The 22,503-nt window shown below is 59.4% G+C and overlaps 1 protein-coding gene across 3 annotated transcripts in view; it reads left to right on the forward strand.

Annotated features, from left to right (window-relative positions):
* Positions 1-6,078: 6,078 nt before the first annotated feature.
* Positions 6,079-22,503, forward strand: part of AGAP3 (ArfGAP with GTPase domain, ankyrin repeat and PH domain 3) — a 108,895-nt gene continuing 92,470 nt past the window's right edge. Inside the window, exon 1 of one of the 3 annotated variants that reach the window (XM_059729303.1) lies at positions 6,079-6,484. In XM_059729303.1, coding sequence (XP_059585286.1) covers positions 6,214-6,484 — 271 coding nt within the window. In that variant the 5' untranslated portion in view covers positions 6,079-6,213. The remainder of the gene's footprint in view (positions 6,485-22,503) is intronic. The other 2 variants (XM_059729302.1, XM_059729305.1) reach the window with 2 other exon arrangements.

Here is a 22,503-nt window from a genome sequence, read left to right on the forward strand (position 1 = left end):
ATGCCTGAGGAAACGGGCGTTTGAAGATCGTGACTTCAGATTCGAAACCACGCTCCAGGTTTCTCAAGCAGTCGTGATCCCCACCTCGGGGTACGGACCTGAGATGCGGACAACATACAGGAGACACCTCGAGGTGCTGGAGAAGTGCCACCGACGCTGCCTGCAGACGTTCCCGCCCCGCGCAGAAACACGGGCCTGAGCTGCAGCAGACTGCGGCGATCCCGGATCGGCCTCGTCACCCGTCTTTGCACCCACGAGACAACAGTGCAAGACGATCATCCTCGGTGGCGAGGGATTGCTGCTGCTGCTGGAAGGTCTGGCTTGTGCACTCAGGGTCAAACCGCCTGATTTGGGACCAGGAAGGATGTCTCCCAGGGAGCAAGCAGCATGGGTTTTTTTGCTTCCCTCCATAGCACGGGGCACGGGCCTCTGCCCAGAACTGTCTGAGCGCATTATTATTTATTCCTAGGCTCGCACGTTCGTGGCCGGTGCAGGGGCAGCGCGTCAGCAGTGCCCGTGCCCTCCCTGCAGGGCTTGTTCCCCGGGGGCTTGGGATGGCAGATCTTGCGGGCGCATGACAAAAGGCTGCTGGCCTTGCAGATGTCTGGACTCGATGGCTGGGAGGCCCTCCCATCTCGCGCTCCCCTCTTCCTAATGGACTGCTAAGTAGCAGCATATCCCATCCTCGCATTACTCACGTAATTCCAGTTCATCGTCCGACTTCTTTCCAAACAAACAAATAAAAGTATTGTTGCAGAGGGCTTCCCGTTTCCCTCTGGTAATGGGCCTAATTCCATTGCCAGGATTTCTTTTGTTTCTGTTAAACGAAAAGGAAAAAAAAAAGCCCTGGTTGTTTTTGTCTTGGCTCTTCCAGCGATGGATTTTATTGATTTGCATCTATGCCCCCTCTTTTCCATTTGTTATATACGGTTCTATTAATTTTTAATTGCTGCCTTCATTGGCCAAGTGAACTAGGATCCTCTTTCATTTTAAAATGTGCTTTTGCTGGCTCGTGGGACCGTGCGTTTTGGCTGTCTGAAGGCACTCCCCGTTTTCATTTATAGTTTTTTTGCTAAATATTTCAATCCAGTCAATTTAATGAATAATTTCCCTTCACTTCCTGAAATGAACTCTTTTGAAGCACCAAGTATCTGTCTGCCTTACCGACAGGGGCTGTCTTCGTTGTGCCCAAACTGAACATGACCGTGCCGTGAGCACCGACGTGCACGTAAAAGCCAGCGCTCTCACCATCCAGCGATTCGTTCATCTCTGCCCCGTTCCAAAATAGCGTCACACACATTTGCTGCAGTCCCTTTAGTTTCCAAACCGGCAATGCTTAGGGCATGTCATGCTGATGTCCTAGTAACTCCCGCCCTGGCCCCTTACATCCAAGTCCCCTGTAACAACAGCTTGTTTGTAAACTTGACATGCATCACAGACGGGCGCTTAAAAATAACTCCTCCCGTTAGGAGCACGGGGCCAGAAGGGACCTCTGGGTCACTGAGGCCAGCTCCCTGCTTGCACAAGCACCACAATGCGTAATCCCTCTCATCAACTGACCTAGCTGCTTCTTAAAAGGAGGAATGATTTTTGGCCTTGCTGCTCATACTGGGAAGTTGCTTCAGAAAGCCACTGCTCCTACGGCTAGAAACCTTCATCGACTTTTTCAGCCTAAATTTATCCAGGCTCATTTAATGTCCGTATCCAGCACACTCTTTTAGCTTAAATGGCTCTGACGTCTCCTGGCATTAACTCCTTGATGTATTTGAAGCAGAGCTCACGCTCCCCTCCCCTCTCTGCCTTTGTTTTGCTGGACGACGATGCAAGCTAAACTCTTTTCACCTCTTCTCATCTCAGCAGGCTTCCTGCTGGCCTTGTTCCTGCTCGCATTTGCCTCTCCTTGCCCAGCGGCATACACAGCCTTCCAAGCAAGGTCTCCACGGTGCCCTATAAAATGCCTCTAATTCTCCCCGATCTCTACTGCAAACACCACACCTGATGTCCTAGGATCACAACTGCCTGTTTCATGACCGCATCACACTCATGGCTCGCGGTCATCCTGCCATCAACTAGTGCACGCCTGTCCTGCTCCCCGCTCTCGTTCCCCACTGATAAGTTGGCCATTAGTCCCTGCACACACAACCTTACATATGCACTACTGGATTTCATCCTGTTTCTGTCATTTTGGTCCTCAAAGTCGTCTAAGTCTGCTCCTGTGATATCCTGGTCTTTCCAGTACTGCCGACACCTCCGAATGTGTGTCATTGCCAGTTTTCCTTGGTGCACGCCTACTTTTTGGGCCAAGGTCAGTGGTGAAAGTATGAAACCAGAACGGTTCCAAAACCCACTCTTGACATCTCCGGCCTGATGCTTCCCCTTTGAACACAACCCTCAGCCCCATCTTCTTTTGCCAGTTTCTTACCCACCTCATCCCTCTTCTGCTAACGCCCACCCTCTTCAGATGAACAAATACTTCACCACGTGGCCCCATGTTAAGTCCAGATAGATGAGATGTCCTTCAGTTCATTTGCCTAGAACATCAGAAACAAAGAAGAGACGCAAGGGGGATATCAGGGCAGGATGCGGACGTACCAACGAGGAACCGCAGTGGAAGTAGCGCCGGCTAGACGAGAGCGTGCACACAGGCAGTTACCATGGGTAGCTGTAAGATCACACCTGCCTTATCTCCTGGTAACTTGATCGCGTGCCCATGTTCTTCCCCTTGCACAAACTACCTTTGTTACACTGATGCCGTATGTTATCCTGCGTCCCGCTTATTTCTGTATCCTTATTCTTTCTTTCCATATTTGTCCTAAAACCGTGCATGCTAGGGTCGCCTGGATCACGTTTTTCCTTTCCTTCTGCAATATTGTTACTGTATTTGCAGTGCTCTGATCCCACGGTATTTCCCCATATTTAACTGATTTAGTAAAAACTACTTGAGACCGGGCTTGCGGTTTCACGTGCCAGCCCTCTCAGGATCCTGGAACAGGGGCTCCCTGGCCCCCTCGGCATCAGCGCGTGGGACCCTCACCTAGGCTGTCATCGTCTTGCATCGCGATTACTGCAGCAGGCCCTGGCTGTAATAAACGGAGCCGTACCCCCTCCCCTCCATACCCACATCTCCCCAGAGCGCTGCTGCCAAGGGGATTTTTCAAGCTGGCCAAAAGAAGACGAAGAAGAGAGGAGTCAAGGGGATCTGCTAGTTTGGCCCCAGTTCCCAGAATGCCTGTTGGTTTTGGGTGGTATCCCACAATGCCCTGAGAAGAACACAGAACGGAGCAATCGACGATTGCAGCAGGGCACGCCACGACCGGGGTGGAACAGCCGCGACCACAACACGGGCACTGGAGGACACGTGCTTGTTCAGGAACGGCAGACATAAAGGCGAGGCCGGTCCGGTAACGCTGTACGTTTAAGACGTGATGCACTGAAACGAGAGGAAATCATTGGCAAAGAAGTCCAGATCCCGTTGGGATGGAGTAGATAAGAAACACCACTGGGATACGGCTGGACGTCTGCTAACTCCGTCTTCAGCCGCATCTGGAGATGGAAAGAGCACACTGCCGTATAAGAAAGATAAATGTTACTGGGGATTGTGTCCTTTGGAGAGATTTTAACTTCCTGGATATTAACTGGAGAAAAATTGTTACTGGGCGCGTCTACAAGTGCCTATTAACATGCAGCACTAAGCTCCAACGCTTATTGCTCCGGAGTTTATTGCTGCTGGGCACGTGTCTGCACGTGCACCTGGACCGCAGCACATTGAGCCCCCCGGGATCAGCCTGCCAGCCTGGGGCTGCTCCGACCGGGCGCAGTGTGCTGCGGAGGGAGGGGCTGGCTGGGGCACAAGGGTGGTTCATTGTGGGGCTAGCCAGCACGCAGCCCCTGCACCAAGGCACCCTCGCGCCCCAGCCAGCTGGGGCAGCATCACGTGTGCACTGCTGCACATGAAAAAACCCCACAGCAGGTAGGACTTGTATTTACAAGTTCTACCCTGCTGTGGGGTTTATTAGTTTTATGCATCCGAATAGGGGTGTGCGTGTAGACGCTGAGATATGTACTGTGGCTAATTAGGCAACTGCACAGCAAACGTCTCACATAGACGTGGCCACCACGTAAAAATGGTAGGGCCTATACTTCTTGACTTCATAGCTCACAGATTGTTCCCCAGATAATCACTGACCTAACAAGAAGCAATGCTATTATAGACTGGGTTTTGGTGAATAGTGAGGACATCATAGAAGACCTGGGCATAAATAATGGCCTTGGATCAAGTGACCGTGAGCTGATTTATTTGAATGACACGGAAAGGTTAAACACAAGCAGCTCTGGAACTGAGGTTCTTGGTGCCAAGATGGAAAGCTCTGGTAGACTAGGGGCATTTGTTAATGAAGTCAACTGGACTGAGACACTCAAGCACTTGCATGTGGCAGAGTCTTGGAATTTTTTCTGGTCAAAGGTGCAAAACCCATCTGAATGCATACCCCAAGCAAGAGGGAAAACATGTAGGGAAAGTCCCCAAACTTAACTGGACAAATGACCGCCTCTGAGCATGTTAGGAGTAAGAGGAAAACCTGCAAGGAATGTGGGAAAAGGTGATCAAGAAAGAAACCTGGTTTAGAACTGAAAAAACATAGGCATAACGTGCGACGTGCCCAAGGCAAGCTGAGTTAGGCCTTACAAAGGATATTGAAACGAATGGCAGATGGTTCTTCAGCCTCAGCCAAAAGGGAACAGGGAAGGAAGAAATGGAGCAAGAGGAGGTGGGAGCTGAGAGCTCAGCGCATTCAAACCGGGGGGGAGATCAGCTCTCTCCCCTCTCCGAATTCTCAGGGAAGCGGTGCATGACATTTCTGGCATTTACAAACCTGTGAACTCTGAGGAGGTGCTGCGTGGCCGGAAAAGAGCAGGATATATTCCCCACAGATGAGAAGGGAAACAAGAGCGATTCAGGCCTTGACAAAGCTGTTCCACCTGACCGATAGAGCCGGACACCTCTCCGCGCTACGTTCTCTTGGACTGTCTACACAGCGAAGTGAGCTATCCGGATGCCAGCAAAGCTTTTGATACGGTGCTGCAAAAAGACGAGGGGACTGAAAGGCATTAGCAGAAGAACGGCGGGGTGAGTAACGAGCGGGCACGAAGGAGCAGGACGGCTGGAGGGCAGTTATGAGCCACGTTCCTCCAGGACCGGTCTTGGCACCGTTCTGGTCTTGGCTCTCACTTGATGGCTGCGTCTGCCCGAGACCGGCTGCAGGTCGGGGCACCTGGCTGGAGGGCTGGCCCCAGCCGCGGCCGAGGGGGAACCGGGGGTGACCAGCTCCAGGAGCAGAGCGCAGAGGAGCGCTGGGAGAACGGCACAGGGCCTGGGCTGCCCTTTCGGGGTCTGCGACCAGGCCGCAGGTGTGGACGTACCCTGCCGCCGTCGCCCTCAGGCAGGTCGGAGACTGGGGCCCCGAGCCTCGCTGCAGAGAGATGCTCCGCACCAGCCCCACGCCACCGCGCGTTCGTGGGGCTGCTGCGTGCGAACGTTTGCAGGTAGCAGGGGGGCACGGGGACAATCCTCGCACTGCGGCGGGCACGCTTGGCGAACGACCAGCCTAAAAAAGGCATTTGGACGGGCCGGTGTGTACTGCATTTGCAGCAGAGACAGGGAGAACAGGCGGTCCCGGCCATGGTCACGCACCCACCCGCGCAGGAGAGCTGAACTCCCCGGGGCACTGACAGGGCGCGAGCGGCGGGTGCAGCTCGGGCCGCTCCCGGCGCGGGAAGGGAAGGGAAGGGGCGAGGTGTGGCGGGGCGAGGCTGGCGGACAAGGTGCCCCCGGGCAGCACCTGCCCGCGCCCCGGCCTCGCGGCTCCCAGGTGCTGCCGCATCCCGCACCCCGCGGCGCCCGCCTCTGCCCCCCGTTTTCCGGCGGGGCCGGGCCGGGAGGGAGGGAGGGAAGGAGGCGGGAGCGGGAGGCGGAGCAGGGCGCTCCCGTCCCCGAGCCGGAGCCGGAGCCGGAGCCGGAGCGGGCGCTGACGCGGGAGGCGGAGGCGGAGGCGGGGGCGGTCGCGGCTGCGCGGCGCTGGGGCTGGGGCCGGGCCGGGCCGGGCCGGGAGCGGAGCGGAGCAGCCGCAGGAGCCCGCACGCCCCGCGCCCGCACCCGCACCCGCTCCCGCACCGCCATGCAGCCGCTCCCGCGCCGCTGAGCCCCGCGCCGCAGCCATGAACTTCCAGGCGGGGCCGGGGCAGAGCCCGCAGTCGCAGAGCCTGTCGGCGCCGGGCGGGCCGGTGCCGGTGCCGGGGCCGTCGGGGCCGCAGGCGGGCGGGGCGCCGCCGCCGCAGTTCGGGCTCTCCAACTCGGCCGCCATCCGCGCCGAGATCGGGCGCTTCGAGTCGGTGCACCCCAACATCTACGCCATCTACGACCTCATCGAGCGCGTCGAGGACCTGGCGCTGCAGAGCCAGATCCGCGAGCACGTCATCTCCATCGAGGGTGAGCGCGGCCCAGGGGTGCCGCGGGCGGGCGGGCGGGGGGCCGCCAGCGTCTCGCCCGCGTGCAGGGGTGCCGCGGGGCCGGCAGGCGCGGCGCCCCGGGTGGGAGTGCGCGCAGGGGTGCCACCAGCGTGGCATCTCCGGCAGGGGTGCTGCTCCATGCAGCTCGGCTGCACCCCAGCCGCGAGCGCGGTGCCCCGGCCTTGGCACGGCCGGTCTCCGTGGGGAGGGCCACGGCCCCTCCGCTGCACCCCGGGAATGTGGGGTCTGACCCACCGCCCTGCCCCGCTTGCACGGCTGTCGGGGCACGCTGGGCGAGGGGCGAGGATCGGGGCCCACCCGGCCTCCCCCAGGCACCGGGGCTGCTGCGGCAGAAAATGGAGCCTGGAGCGGCTGTGCTGGCTCGGGGCTCTGCAGAGTTCGCAGTGATTCAGTGGCTGCGTGTCGCACGGCTCCTCCGTGCCTCCGCACCGCGTGTTTATTCATGAGCGCGGCCGGCGTGGCGCGGCGCGGCGCGGCAAAGCCCACCGGCCTTTGTTCCGGGCACGCGGCGAGCGGAGCGGAGCGGGACGCTGCCTCCTCCCAGGCCACCGCAGCGGTGGCTTGTGCTGTCCCGGCCCCTCTCCCGCAGCCGGAGGCAGGGCTGGAACCGGGGCCTCCGCGAGGCAAGGCCCTTCCTTGCTGGAGCCAAGGGGGGGGCGGGAGGCTGCCTTGCGGGGGAGCCACAGCTGTCCCGGGCCCGTGGACGTGGACTAGCGCGGGGGAGGCAATGCCGGGGGGATTCCCGGAGGGTGGGTGCGGAGAGGCACAAAATCCGGTGGTGATGGGCAGACTTGGGCCTCCTGGCGTCTCGCGCCGTCCTTCCTTTCTCCTTTTCGATGGACACTCTCGCTGGCTGGGGAAGGCCGTCAGAGCCCCCTCTCCCTGCCTGGGCTTCGTAGCCCGAGTGGCTCGGGGCAGGAGCTCGCCAGGTAGCCACGGTCACGTGGCAGGCGTGCGTGGAGGTGGAGGTGGAGGGGAGACCGCTGGCTCCCGGGTGTTTGCGCTTGTGCGAATGGGAAGCGCTGTGGGCTCCCGGCACGTGTCGGTGCAGGCAGGTCAGGGCGCTCCGCAGCCGCCTGGGCACCGGCGAGCGAGCGCACGGCGTCCCCTGGGAGGGGGGGGTGTCGGGGACACGGGCTCTTTGCAACACAACACCATTTGCACGCTCAGCCGGGAAAGCAGGCGGCTGGCAGCGTGGAAGGCCTGCCAGGCCAGGCCCGGGGACAGGTGCAGTGCTCCAGCCAGCGCCCGCTGTGCTCTAGCTTGTTTATCCCTCCAGCGTTTGCAGCACATGCGTTCGCAGCTGGGCCGGAGGAAGCCGGGTATCCGCAGCCAGGGCTGCTGGGCCCACGGAGCGTCTGAAACCTAATCCGGTGCGGGGGGAGCTGATCCGTGCGTGCAAGGGAAGGGCTGCCTGGCGACTGCGGCTGTGCCTGGCAGCCGGGGAGCTGGGCACGGTGGGTGGGAGCTGGGCTTCCAGGCATTGCTGGCACTGGCTGGCTCCGTGGGCCCTCCCATTGCTGGTTAACCCTTGCTTCTGCACGGGGATCGGCGCTCGCCGCTGGGCTGGCCGCAGGACGTGTCCCCTGCTTGTCCCTGGCCTCTGTTGATTCTCCCCAGTGACCTCCGGCCTTCCCTTCCGCTCTGCGCCAAGCGCTGTTTGCATCGTTAATTTGATTGCAGATGTTCCCGGATGCGGCCTTGTGTCGGCCTCCGCAGGAACTGCTCGTATCCCTGGGCCAGGCTGAGCTCTGGGACCAGCAGCCCGCGGCTCCCTGCCGGGGACCAGCTGTCTGCAAAGGCAGAAGCTTCCTGTGGGATTGGCCGGCAGGGACCTTCATCTTCCCCACGGTTTCCCACCCGAGCTGGTTTTGCGTGAAAAGGATGGGCTAATTGTGGCTGATGTTAGCAGCAGTCGTTAATTATTTCCATCGGTGCTCGCAAGATGCCTGGACCTTTCCAGATAAAGAGGCAGCCCCATTCCCTGCCCTGAGGTGCTGCCCCGGTAAAGAGCAAAGGGAAAGCACGGAGAGCAGGGGGGACCGGGCAGCAGCTAGAGCGAAGCTGCCACGTGTCGCAGGGGAGGCGGGAGAGGCGCCTGTGGCTGTCTGTGATCATCTCATCTCCATTGTGTGCGGCAAGGCCTTGACCTTTGCTGCAGGAGCAGGACGCGGAGCAGTGGCTTGAGGGTGCAGCAGAGGCGAGATCAGGAAACACCTCTTCTCTGGCGGACGGGGAGGCCGTGGGAGAGACGCCAGGGAAGGGGGGGGGTTCTCCATCCCTGGAGATGCCGAGGAGAGGGTGGGCAGCCACTGCGCAGGGATGATCTAGGTGCAGCGATGCCTGTCTCATGCCAGGCTTCTGGGCTATGCTGGTTGCCCCCTGTTCTGCTCCACGTGTTGGGGTTTTTAAGCCTGGGGGCTGCTGCAGCCCAGGCTGGGCATGGGGCTGGGCTGTGCCAATGCTCCTGCTGGCACCAACCTTGCAGGGTCCTGGCTGGAGGGTCTTGCCCTCACACTTGGGCTCAGCCCCACGCTGCACTGGGGCAGGAAGGGATTTCCCCCCTGCTCAGACTGGTCTGGACTGGGGGGTTTGCCTTCCTCTGCAGGGGGGCACGGCCTGGGTCTGGGCTGTCTTGTATTTTGTCTGTGTTAATGGCCTCTTGCAGAAGCAGGACGTTGGCGGCTGCGGTGCCCTCCGCTTTATCTGTGGCCGGTTCCAGTATTGTGTCTTGTGCTGTGTCAGGGTTGAGGGTAGTTTTACAATGCGTTTAAATTATGGATTTGTCTGGGCTGGTTTGGATGGGGCTGATCCTGCCTCAGGCAAGGGTTGGACTGGATGTGACCCCGCAGCTCCCTGCCCTGCCAGCCCCGCTTCTCCGTGACTCTGTGACCTTGAGCAGAAAAGCCCCGAGGGCTGGAGATGTGCCCTTTGCTTCCTCTCCAGAATCCTGTTTAGATCTGGCAGGGCACAAGCCAAAGAGCACCCGTGTTTGCAGCTGTAGTCTGCGCTATCGCAGCGTGATTCTGGCAGCCCCGATGGTTGTAGGCCTGGGTCGGTGCCACCAAAGCCGTCCCAAGGGGTCGAGCTGTGCTAGGACCCCCTGGAAGAGAAGCGGTCTCTCCAGTCCCGGAGCAGCGGTGACGGGAGATGCGCTGGCATAGCGTGGCCGGGCTGGCAGGTCACCTCTGGTCCAGCCCCTGCTGCAGACAAGGGCTTGTCTAACCCTAACCTCTTCTTAAAGCTGCTCCCTCCAGCACCCTTCACCCATGACTCCCAGGCTGGGGACATCCTTCCCTTTCAGAGACCACTATCAGAGTGACACGCTGCCCGTCAGAGGGGCATGTGATGGGGTCCGCTTTGCCCAGCAAGCACCTCCTGCTTCTGTTGCCTGGGCCAAGAACATCTGGAGTCGAGACAAATGACAGCTGTGCCTGGCTGCTCCCTTGGACGGCTGTCCCTCCTCTGCACCCCTCCGAGCTGAGACGAGCTGCACCCACGGAGAGATTACCAGGCGGGGCCATAACCCAGACCTCATCTCCGCCAGACTGCAGGCCCATCTGCTTGCCGCGGTGCTCTCGGGTGCAGCTTGCCATGCCGCTGTCTTTGTGATGCTGCCTGCGCGTCAGGGCTGCCAGGACAGGGTAGTGATGCATCCTTCTGGTGGCTGCTTTGCTTCTGCAAGAGCCTCCTCTGCAGCTGCCAGCGTGGGCAGTGCTACGGCCCCAGCTGGAGAAGTCGTGGGAGCGGCTGGAGTGAAATCCAGTGCTGGGGGACATGGGGCGGAGGGGAAGGTTCATCCTCCCTGGGCATGTGCCCTGTTGGCAGGTGCTGCGTTCCCTTCCATGTCAGCCAGGGACCGTGGTGCGGTGGCAGGTGGCAGTGGAGACCCCTTTTGCCGCGCAGCGATGGTCAGACCATGCACGCGTGATGCTTGGAGAGCAAGGGAGGGAACTGCACATGGCCACGTGCGTGTGGGTCTGCACATGGCCACGGTGCTGCTCTTCTGGGCGCTGCATGCAGTGCCAGTCACCAGCTCGGGGAGGTAGGGCCAGAGGAGAGCGTGGCAGGGGCCTGGGAAAGCTCCTTCTTCAGGGCAGCACCAGCCAAATGCTTTGGTAGGCGTGCCACAAACCAGCCCCTGTGCTCACGCCTGCCATCCTAGTGCCCATCTCCTGCCCAACTGATTGCTCTGCCTTCTGCTCCCAGCCCCATGCTCCACGCCTGCCCTGCTGCTCTGCTCTCTGCTCCTAGTCCTATGCTCCCTGCCTGCCCTGCTGCTTTGCTTTACTGCTCCCTGCCTGCTCTGCTGCTCTGCTCTCTGCTCCCAGTCCTATGCTCCCTGTCTGTTCTGCTGCTTTGCTTTACTGCTCCCTGCCTGCTCTGCTGCTCTGCTCTCTGCTCCCAGTCCTATGCTCCCTGTCTGTTCTGCTACTCTGCCTTGTGCTCCCTGCCCTATGTGCAGCTCTGTTTGCTGTCCCCTCCAATCTGCTGCATGTTGCATGGGAAGGCTGCCCATGCCACGAGCGTCAGACGTGCCACGGGTTGGCCACAGCTACTTAGGCTAGGGGCAGACAAATCAGACCCCGTAGGTTATGAGGGAGTGGGTTCTGCCACCCGTCCTCTGCTCGTGACTGCGCGTGCACCGTACAGCAGAGGAAATTTGCCCCCTGCTCGCCTGGCCCTCTCACCGACGGCTGAGCTGTTGTGGCCGTTCCAGCTGCCGAGGGTGAGCGTGGGCTGTGCTGCCCCGTCCCTTCCACCTGCCTGCCCCCAGGTTGTCTGCGCAAGCCCTTGTGTGGGAGACTCGAGACTGACCGCGATCCAAGCCCGCCGGACTCCGAAAGGTTGGGTGCCGGTCTGAGAAATCGGAGAGAAGCGGGGCTGGCAGGGACGTGAGGTTGGATCAGCACCGTCCAAACCATCCCGTGCAGCCTATCATCTAAACTCTTTGTAAAAGTGCCGTCAGCCCCGATGCAGTGCAGCCGACGGAGGACGTCTCTCCCACCTGCCCCCCGGGGCACGAACGGGGGACGTGACACGAGGCAAAAGGCAGGAAATTCCAGGCCGACGAAGGGAAATGCTTTTTTGCGCAACGTGACCGTGCTGCCGCGGAAGCCTCTGGGGCCCTGAGCTGAGCAGGATTCGGAAGGAGATGGGAGGTTGGGGGGCACCGGCGTCTCCAGAGCCCAGGTCAGGACAGCGGCTGGAAGGGGTGCGGAGGTCCCCGTATGGGGGTCACGTCGGTGTCCAACGGAGAAAGGTGGATGAGGCAAAGTGGGGAAGACTGTCCCACGGCTGGGGTTATCGCACATCCGCTGGGCCATCGGGTGCCGGCCTCTGTCGCAGCCAGACATGACCAGGGCCACGGGCCTGCCTGAGGCAGGGGGTCCTCCTGTTTGAGGTGGTAAAACAGACAGACGCTCCCAGTCGTCTCCCTCCGCATCGCTCGTTCGTCCTGCGCAGCCTGTGCTGCAGCGCCCTGGGCTCAGGCTTCAAGTGATCGCCCTGTTTGGGGGCAGGAAGGGATTTCCCCGCTGCTTAGACTGGTCCGGACTGGGGGGGTTGCCTTCCTCTGCAGCAGGGCCACGGCCATGGCCTGGGGTCTCTGGAGCGGTTATTAATGAACTTTTATAGACATTGGTCCCCGTGGCCCCCCTGCTTTCTGGGGGGCAGGGGGATGCCTGGGTCTCTGTTGGGTGACTTGTGTTGTGTTGTTCAGAGGGCTGGTTCGGACAGGGCCGATCCTGCCTCAGGCCAGTCTTGGACTGGATGCGACCCTGCATCTCCCTGCCGGCCCCACGGCTCTGGGATCCTGTGCTAGGCGCTGCACGTGCCTTCCCTGTTCTCCTTCCCACGCTCCCTGTGCAACCCTGATCCGGGGTGAAAGTACGGTGTGATGGTGTAACTAAAGTTTGTCGTCATGCATATTCATGAGGGCCTGAGGTAAGCAAAGGTGATTTATCCCTGGCACAGCTTGTCTCAAAGAAGTGCAGTAGAGCCGTCTCTGCTGGAAGGCCTCGCCTGGGTGTGGGCGACCCTTGGCAGAGAGAGGAGCAGTGAGCGCGGGTCTGTCGCCAGGAGCCAGGCGGGGGGTCCCGATGGTCTCTGGCCTTCAGACGTACAGGTGGAGGTTGCGCCGGAGACCGTCTGTTGCGCCGAGTGCCGGACTCTCCGCTTCCCTCATGTTCTTTTAACAGATTTCTTTTGCAGGCAACTTCTAGATTTGTTTAAAGGAAAAAGGCAAAGCCCCGTTCCGCTTGGATCTGTTGCACCGAGGCCCCCGAGCACTTCACCTCCCGAGGTTGGATGCGGACAGTTCAGGTCCTTGGGATGGGTACCCGGCCCTGGGGCTTCGGCTGGCGGCCAGAAATGCACGCACATGGGGCAGCTCCACGGTGTGGCTTCCCGGGTCTCTGAAGGCTGGCCGCTGTCCGAGAAGAGGGGCAGAGGACGGATCAGGCCCCGGAGAAATGCTCTTCCCTGCAGTGACCGCTCCCTGCCGTTGAGAGACAACCTATCTGCCACCCGCTGTCGACAAGGCTAGAGAAGACCTCTGCACGTGCGGCAGCTACTTCTGTGGGACCGGCCGTGAGACGACAGGGACAGCCGCGCAGGTTACGCGTCACCAGCTGGGGTGCAGAGAGCTCCAGCCAGCGCCCACTGCCTGGTCTGGTCCATGGACGGCCTGGCCAGGGCCAGGAGGAGGTTGACTACAAGGTCCCAGGACTTTGCACGGCTCTGGATAGGGTGTGCATAAAATAAAAGGTGTGGAGAAAAGTGCAGCCAGATCCTCAATAAGGTGGGCCCCTAGTCTGAGGCAGTATATGGTTATATTATATAGTGGTTATATTTTCTGTGCTGGTTGCCCCCATCCCCTCCCGCTCAGGGGGTTTTAAAGCCTTCCCCAGAGGCGCTGGGTGCTGCTGCAGCCCAGGCTGGGGATGGGGATGGGGATGGGGCTGGGCTGTGCCAATGCTCCTGCTGCACTGACCCCGCAGGGTCCGGGCTGGAGGGTCTTGCCCCTGCACTCATACTGCACTGGGAGCAGGAAGGGATTTCCCCCCTGCTCAGACTGGTCTGTACCGGGGGGGATTTGCCTTCCTCTAGCAGGGGCACGGCCTCAGCCTGGGCTCTCCTGTGTGTACATTAACAACCTCCTACAGAAGCAGGACATTGGTGGCCGCGGTGCCCCTGCTTTCCCTGCAGCAAGTGTGGGTGTTAGGTCTGCGCTGTGTCAGGGTTGAGGGTGGTTTTACAAAGAGTTTAGACTCTGCGTTTATCCCGGGTGGTTTGGACAGGGATCGTAGGCTCACGGAGCAGTGGGGCTGGCAGCGAGCCGCAGAGGTCACATCTAGCCCAACCCCGGCCTAGGGCAAGATCAACCCTGACAGACCAGCCCAGTCCAGACAAACCATCATCTGAACGCTGTGCAAGACGGCGGTCAGCCCTGACCCAGCACAGACATCACCCCCGACCTTGGCACGGGGGAAGCAGAGGCTGGACCAGATGTGGCTTCGGGAGGTCCCTTCGAGCCCCGCTCCCCTCTGGTTCAGTAATGTTCTCGTGGCAGGTTCCCCGTGGCCACCTGGACGGGTTTGGGGTCTGCTGCGATAGAGACCCGTGTTCTGCCCTATCAGTAGTGAACCAGGCCTTGCTTGACCAGGAGAGTGAAGGGGACAACGTTATTGGCACCCAGCAAAGCTGGGTCTGAGGGGTCCTAGTCCCTGCTCTGAGGAAGGGGGTTTTGCTGGGTGCGGTAGCGGGAAGAGGAGAGCCCGGTCTCGATCTTGGTCTCCAGTCCCGAGCTCACAGCATGTGAAAGTCTGCACCGATCAGCAGTCCTGGGCATGTTCAGGGCTTGGGAATACGAGGGGGTTTTGGCACATGGGTAAAACCCACCAAACCACAGGCAGGAAATGGCAGTTTTCCGTAATGTGCAAGTCTGCTGAGTCCGGGTGGGATTTTAGGAGCCCAGAGCAGGGCACTTCCTGCCCCGTGCGGGGCCCGTGCCAGGATCGGGGCCTTGCTGGGAGCCCTGGAGGGGTCGTGGTGCGGGACCATCGGCAGTTTTGCTGCGTCGGGTACCGCAGTCCTCGCATCAGTGCAACTTGTGAGACGTGTCCAGCTCGGGTTGGCTCCAGGATGACCTGGTGAGCAGGTTTCTTGACAGAAATGGCTTTTTGGGACAGATTGCCGTGCAGAGCCCTGGCCGGGATGGCAGGAAGGAAGGTGAGGACATGCTTGGGCAAGAGGCTGATGGACGGACGCTGTGAGCAGAGTGAAGGGACTGGAGTTGGCCTGAAACCAAGGCAGGGGGTAGGGCTGCGGTGGTGGCGACAGTGCAGTGGAGCCAGCGAAGGGCCAAATGGCCAAGCAAGGAGGAGCAGGAGGGCACGTGGCAGGGCTGCCTGTTGCTCTGCCTCGTGTTTCTCCTCGTTGGGTCCGTGCATCACGCGGGGGAACAACCAGGGGTCCTGGGGCACGTGAGCAGGGATGCTGGCTAGCCCCCACGGCCCCAAGACATTTGTAAGGAGCCTTTACCTCTGCACCCTGCATTCAGAGACCACCCCCCCCATGCGCCAGGGCTGGCCTCGCCATCGGCCAGTTCAGATTCCTGTGGTCTCGGTCCGAAGCAGCGTCCAGTCCGGCGTCCTGTCCAGGAGGCCGTGTGCATGGGAGCCCCATCCCCTGTATGTGGCTCCAGGAAAGCGCCCTGAGGACACGGCGAGGTGGGTACCTACGTCCTCCTCCCCTGGGAGCGTGATCCCCAGAGCTCGGGCACCAGCACTGGTTCAACACACACATGGGTGAGGTTTGTACGTAGGATTGTCCTGGCCTCAGCTCCCTCCGCTGGTCCTTGCACTGCTGTTCTTGCTGTAGGAACCTGGGGTTTCTTCCCTTGAAGGCATTTGTACAGTGTAATTAAGTCACCCTCTCCATTTCCTTCTTGATGAGCTAAACAGATTGAGCTTGTGCTGTCAGGCATTTCTCTAACCCGTGTCGGTTTTGTGGCTCTTTCCTGGCCTGGCCTGTTTTTCAGCTCCTTTTTTAACTGGGACGTGCGTTCCCAGGGCCTGGGCTCGTCAAACCGAGCGGGGAGGGGGCTGCTGCTTGGTGCAGGGTCTTCAAGAGAAGAGGGAGGTGGTGTCTTTTGGGATTGCTCCCCATTTCCTTCCTCTGGCTCATGTGGAGCCTGGTTGATCCAGGCGGCCAGGCGCTCGCTGCCTCATCCCTGCTCAGCTGAATCAGCCTGGAGTCAATTAGACCCTCGGGGAGGGCGCGCGTTCTGCTTAGCCAGCTGCTTTCCTGCTCGCGCCGCGATCTCTGCAGAATTGTCCCATTTGCGTGCCTGCGCGTTCCCACTGCTTCGGAAACCGCGAGGAACGGCTGGGAGGGGGCAGTGGAAAAACTTCTCCTAGTGCCTCATAAGCACAGCGCTGGAGCTCCAGGGGCGTTCCCGGTAGAGCAGGGCTGGGAATCCTTTTCGACTCCTTGCCTTTGGCATCTTGCTCCTTCCTTTGGCCACCCAGAGTCTGCAGCCCAGGGTCACTGCAGGGGGAGATGCCCTGGGCCGGCTGGGAGAGGAAGTGCAGGCATGCTACTGAGCCCTTAGACGGGGAGAGCCCGAGAAAATGTCCTGGTCACCGGTTCTCTTCTGTGCCAGCGGAGCGTGCTGGAGCTCTGGAGCAGCGGTTCTCGGCCTCAAGGCGCCCTGCAGAGCATGCCAGCTCTTAGCTTTCACTCGGGTTTTGGCAATGGAAAATACCAGAGCAGTTCTTGTGTTGCAGGCAGCTTGGCCCATGGCAGGGCAGGAGGGTTTTAGCACTCTGGCTCTTCACTGCAGTCTCAGGGTTTGTCTTGGTAGGGCGTGCAGTTTTGGGGGTCTGGGACAAAATTTGTCAGATCCCAGTCGCACAGCTGTGCACATGGGGAGCCAGGTTTTGGGATGGGTTTGGGGAGCTGAACTGGTGGGTTCCAGGCAGTCCAGTGAGTTGAAAGCCGTGCTGTGTAGCCCTGCATCTGCCTGGCCCATGTGGCTTGTGTGTGGGTGTGTAGGGATGAGCTCCCCTAAAGCTGCTGGTGAAGCCCAAAGCCAGATGTGCCCCACACTCAAACTAAAGCACTATGCGGACCAGCCACAAAGATGTTCCATATATATATGGAACATCTTTGTGGCTGGTTTTGATGCCAGAAATTGGATGAATGTGTGGGCATGTTACAATTTATAGTGTAATTAACATGTGAATCACATGATAAATGCAATGTCCTGCAGGGCCCTAAGAGAACAGAATAACTTATGCAACAAGACAGCAACAATAGGAAAAAAAAACAACTTAAAAGGGAATCAGGATATCAGTATAAAACAGAGACAACCTGAACCATAGCTCAGTCTAGCTTTTTTTGCTAATTGACAGCCCAAATAGGAAGGCCTCACAGAGGTTCTGGGAGATTTCCGGGCTCAGGTTGTGGCGGCCTCAAGAAGGAGGGCATCGCAGAGCCAAGGAGCAGCTGCTGAGAATGACCTTTCACGTGTTTTCACCAAGACTTGGTGCACCGATGTACTTGGAGGATGTTGCTCTCAGCTGACCTTAGGGGTTGTATGGGGCATGAGGGAGAGGGTGGTGTAGGCCATATCTCCAGCAGCTGGTCAGAGCAGTGTTCCCCGCTTCCCCAGGGTTTTTCCTCTGCATCCCTGTTCTAACCTCTTCCATGAATAGCCTGGAGCTGCCCCAGCGCCAGCACGGGCAGAGCGGCTGCTGACCACGGGCTTCCAGAGCCGGGGGATGCTGACACGGTGGCATGAATTCTCCTGTTCTGCAGGGCCAAGGCCTTTCTTCTGGCACCACGGTCAGTGCTGGACCCTTGTGGGACCTGCCGTGGAGTCTGGAAGACTCCTGGTCTGGCAGCCACTTCCAGGCAGAGGTCGTGGCCTGCAAGCCAGCGTGGCCTCCAGCCCCGTGTCTGATGGCAGGGCCGAGTGCTGATGGCCTGGCAGGGCTGCCTGCCCTCTGAGAGCCAGCTCCATCCTGCCCTGGTCCCAGAATGGCCGTGGCCCATATCAGCTCCAGGGACTGAGGTGCTGAGCTGCGAGATGGAGGGGAAGGCGCTGCCCCTGTCCCTGCCAGATGGTACCTGGTAGTTCCTGATAACGGCCCGTAGATGAGCTGCTCGTCTCACGTGCCTGTGGGGGCCTCCTCCGGCTGTCACAAGGCATCACGGCCGGCCGAGAGCTGCAAATAGACCGAGGCACCGATCCTGGTGGGCGTTGGAGCAGGGGGAAAGTGAGGAGTCTCTTGAATTCCCATCTGGTGCTTGGGCAGCGCCAGCCAGCTCTGGCGGGTGCCATGGTCATGGCCGGCAGTCCCACTAGAGCTGTAGAGCCAGAAACCCTGTTTAAATGGAGTCTTAGATCCCACTGGCATCAACAGCCGTGCCCTTGCCGAGGGAGATTTCTTCCTGCCCCAGGGCCGGGCCGGTCGTGTGGTGGATGTGCTGCCCAGGGCTGCAGCAGCTCGCCTGCATTGGGGGTGTTGCGAAGAGCACCAGGGCCGAGATGGCATGCGTGCATTGACTGTGCCATCCATGTGCAATGGGACTGATGTGTGTGTGTCCCCAGCCTGGACTGGAACGTGTGCAGGGGAGACCTAAGTGGGGCTGGCATGCCTTGGGCCGGCGCTCTGCTGTCGGGAAGGGGAGGCCTCTGCTAGCCAGGCCAAGCCAGAGCCGCTCCTGCGCACCGCAGCTCGGGTGATTTGTTCTGCGAACACAGTCCTTCCTCACAGTGTGCCGGGCGGCGTGACACCCCGCTGTGGTCGGAGCAGCCCCCATGCCAGCAGAGCAGAGAACAGGGAAGCCTCTGGCTCTGGCTAGTCAAGCCGAGATCCTGGCCATGTAAGGCTGATGCCATGCTCTGGGTGCAGTGGGGGAACCATCGCACATCAGTTTATCTCCTCTCCCATGAACGGCTGCGATTGCTGGGGCTGGCTATCTGCTCCAATGGCTGTCTGCTCCTGGGGCAGGGGTACGGCGTCCTTCCTTTCCTAGCATTGCTCTTGGGACTGCTGTTGTGATGCGGGCCTGAGCAGGGACTCTGGCTTGGAGGACACTTGTTTCTTTCACAGCCTCTGGGTCTCTGGGTGTGTGCAGAGGTTGTGCATCCATGAGGGGAGCCGCGGGCTGCAGGAAGCTGCTGGCAGGTTTGACTGACGTTCCTTCTCCAGCCAGACATCCATTGCTGCGGAGGTGGAAGCGTTAACATGCTCGCTGCTGCTTATTTGCATTGTCCAGGAACCTCAGCCCTGTCGGGACCTCGGTGTGCCTGGCGCTGTACAGAAACACTAAGCCGCGGCAGTCCAGCAGTGGAGAGACAACAGCCAGGGAGAGGCAGATGGGGAGGTGTAGAGCTGTTGGGGGCTGCGTGGCATCAGTGGTCTCACCACGTCGGTGGCAGAGCTGTTGGCAGGTTTTGGTGGGACTAGGAAGGAATTTTTTCCCCTCCTGTTGCTACAAGTGTCACAGGGTTTTTTTCACCTCCCTCCAAGGTGCAGCCAGGCTGGGGATGGGACTGGGCTGATCCTGCCTCAGGCAGGGTCGGGCTGGACATGACCTCCTGAGGTCCCTTCCAGCCCCACTGCTTTGTGATTTGCCAGAAACAAGGATGTTTCAGTAAGTAAGACGTGTTATGCTGAGAGCCTGCGCTTGAGCTTTCGGCGTGTGCAGGGACAGGGAAGGCTGTCTCAGATGTGGTGCGGGAAGAATTGCCAGGATTTCCACCTGCGGGGCTGCGGGGGCCTGTGCAGGTGTGTTGCAGGTGACACCCACGTTGTGCTCTTGGGCATGGGTAGGATGCTGGCAATGCCCGGGGGATCGAGACATGGGGGTGTTGGGCAGAGCGAGTCGGAGCTTGGTTTTACCCCTGCACAGCCGGGTCCCGGGTGCATCATCGGGACAGGCCAAGATCAGCATTGGGATGAGAAGACGGGTCTGGAGTGGAGCGCAAACCTGGGCAGGATCTGCAGGGAGGCAGCGGTGGGGTTTTGTGTTTGGGGATGAGATGGTCCAGAGGTCGGGCAGAAGGAGCAGAGACGGGACTGAGGGCAGAGCCTGCGGGATGCCTACAGAGGAGGAGGAGGAGACACTGAAAGTGCCATTGCAGAGCCAGGGCAGCGATGCAAAGCCAAGGGAGGACGAAATGCCCAGAAAAGTCCGGACGAAGGCAGCTGACGGGTGGGAGGAGATGGGATGAGGGTGCTAACCGCGAGACTGGCTGCAGGGCTGGTTGCTGGAGACCGGCTCTGCGATGCCCCTGCTTCGCCTGGGGCAGGGCCGGGGTCCGGGTTAACGAAGAGGTTGGACATGGGGTTTGTCTGGGCTGGTTTGGACGCAGCTGGTCCTGCCTCAGGCAGGCTTGGACCAGACGTGAGCTCTGCGGCTCCCTGCCGGCCCCACGGCTCCGGGACTCTGCGCGGCCCCATTGGGAGGTGCAGGCGCCGAACTGGGGAGCACGGAGGACGGGCTGGAGGGGTGGCAGGCGCTGGTGCTGCGGACGTTGCACGAGCAGGACCTGGCGGGTCCGGGGCTGCAAGGGGTCAAAGGCAGGTTGTTAAAGGTGGAATAGACGGCTGTGCTTTAGTGCCAGGCAGGGCAATGCTGGGGCTTCGTAGGGGTCCCAATTAGAGGGGTTTTAGCTCATGTAGCCTGTGGTCCTGGATATTACAGGTCTTTCCTCCTCTCCTCATTACCCCAGTCTTGGGCCGACAAACTTGCTGACTGCAGCATCTTCCTGCAGGCTCCGGCCTGGATTCGTCCAGAGATGGAGAGTCCGTCACTTCCCCATGGTCCTGTGCTGAATTACCCCCACGGTTCACAGTTGGGACCTACTTTTTAATTAGCATTTATTTGACTTCAGCTTTCAGTGTTGCCTTTCTCCGCTGGATTGGAAAGCCCTTGAGCCCCCGCGTTTCCTCCCCGAAGGTGCTAAGAGGCTGTGATCGAGGTGCCTCTCGGTCTTGCTAATAACCTGAACAAATCGCCTAAGTCTCTTGCTGTCCTTGGATCGCATGCAGTGATCGGGCTCAATGCTCCCGTGCTTCGGTGTCCTGACCCAGGTCCCGTGTGTTTTCACGACTGCTCGGCGCTGGCTGGAGCAAGACCATTGTGTGGCACTCGGTCACACTCCTCCCGAAAGGCAAACAGCTTGTATCTGCAGTTACCTTTATCAGCCAGGCCAGCGGTCTCCCCTCCAAAGGCAATCAGTTTGTTTGACGAGCCCTGTTTCCCATGAGGCCGTGCTGGCGATAGCAGTTATTTTGTTATCTATTAATTCCTTTATCAATTAAACCTTGTTTCGACTTCTCCGTTATTTTGTCTGGGAGCAAACTGGGGCCGGGCCGCCTGTTGTGCCTGGGGTCACAGCGCGCGCCCCCTCGTGAGCGTTGGTGTGACATAGGCACTTTCCTGGCGCTCCAGGAACCTCTCCGTTATTCCCAGTTTTATTGAAAATGCCCATCGGCAGCGGACCAGATGCCCCTCTGCCAGCTCCTCTAGGTCTCTTGCACGGCACCGCTGCAGCTCGTACTTCCTGGTTGGAAAACATCGATCTCTCGTAGATGCTGACATCCTTCTGAGTTGCTAATAGTCTAGAAAATCGTTTCTTGTTTTCATCGTCTGCGAGGACGTGGCCCTGCGGTTCCAGATGCAGAGCAGGAGGGCTGGTCGAAGGCTCGTGCTCTCTCGGTGTCCTTATTGGCATTTTTACCATCTCCGTATTATCGATGTGTATCCTCTCTAGGAAGTTTTGTCTCTAATTCATTGAAAAAGCACTTTCCTGTTGGCTTTAGCACTTTTTTTCCCTCTCATCTTGGGCTTCCCTTATCAATTTTCGACAGCGCCCAAGTTCTACCGATTGCTGCTTCCTCTTTTGTTTGTTATTTCTTCCTTTTCTAGTTCCTGTTTGTTGCTTTTGCGTTACTGCTGAATCTGGCCGAGGTTTAAGCCAAGGTCGTCCTTTTTTTACGTGGTGAATTGCGGGTGTTTTGGTTTACCAAAAAGCATTTTTTTTTTTTTTTTAATTTTCATTCCTGTTTTTTGGTTAATCTTCCCACCCAGTCGGCTTTGCTCACCTGCTCTCCAGCTGTGGGAGGGTTGCACGCTTTGGAGCACCAAGTAAGTTCACACGCGTACTTGTTGGGACAGCCTTCTCTGTGCCCAGGCCAAATGCAGTCGGGTCTTGATCCGCGGTCCCTAGGCGTCTGCCAGCTCGTCTTCATCCATCCGAGCGAGGTCCAGCACAGAGTAACCTCCTGTTCCTGCCCCTTTGTGCTAGAAATTCATCGTGCCTCCCAGAGAAGTGGTCTGATGATGCCCGCCTGAGGGTCTGATGTGTGCCCCCAAGGAGAAGTGCCCGCAACCAGGGTTTTCCCTTTCCATGCACAACAGAGAGGTGCTTACAGAGCAACTCACGTTGTTCTCTGCTTTAATCGAACCTCTCTACCAGACCCTGCGGGAGCCCTCCTGGGCCCGCTGGCTCGCCTTGCGGGGAGCTGGTACCCGCGAGGCCGTGGCCGACTGCAGTTCCCGTTGCAAGACCCCCGTGGGTGCCCTCCCGGGCCTGTCAGCTCGCATACAGATCCAGATGGGTCCAGGGCCCCGTGGTTCTGCGCTTGCCTGTGCCTCGGGAGCAGCGAGGGGCATTTGCGGTGCGGGGCAGCCCCTGTCCTTCCCCCTCCGTGTCCTTTCCGCACCCTGTGACCTTGACACGTGGAAGTGAACCCGGTTGCAGTCTGGGGTCCCTCTCCTCCATGGTTGGTCCCGGCTGTCATGGATGGGGCTCGCGTGGCTTCCAGTGGTTCCTCCTGATGGGTCCAGTGGGAGCAGAGGCTGCTTTTCCCCACAGCTGTGCATGCACCTGTGCTCGGTCCGCTGGGTGCCGCGAGGCGCTAGGGGCAGTGGAGCATCCTCTTCCCTCTGTGCACG

Source organism: Alligator mississippiensis, chromosome 5 (assembly GCF_030867095.1).
Source record: "Alligator mississippiensis isolate rAllMis1 chromosome 5, rAllMis1, whole genome shotgun sequence".
Lineage (NCBI taxonomy): Eukaryota > Metazoa > Chordata > Crocodylia > Alligatoridae > Alligator > Alligator mississippiensis.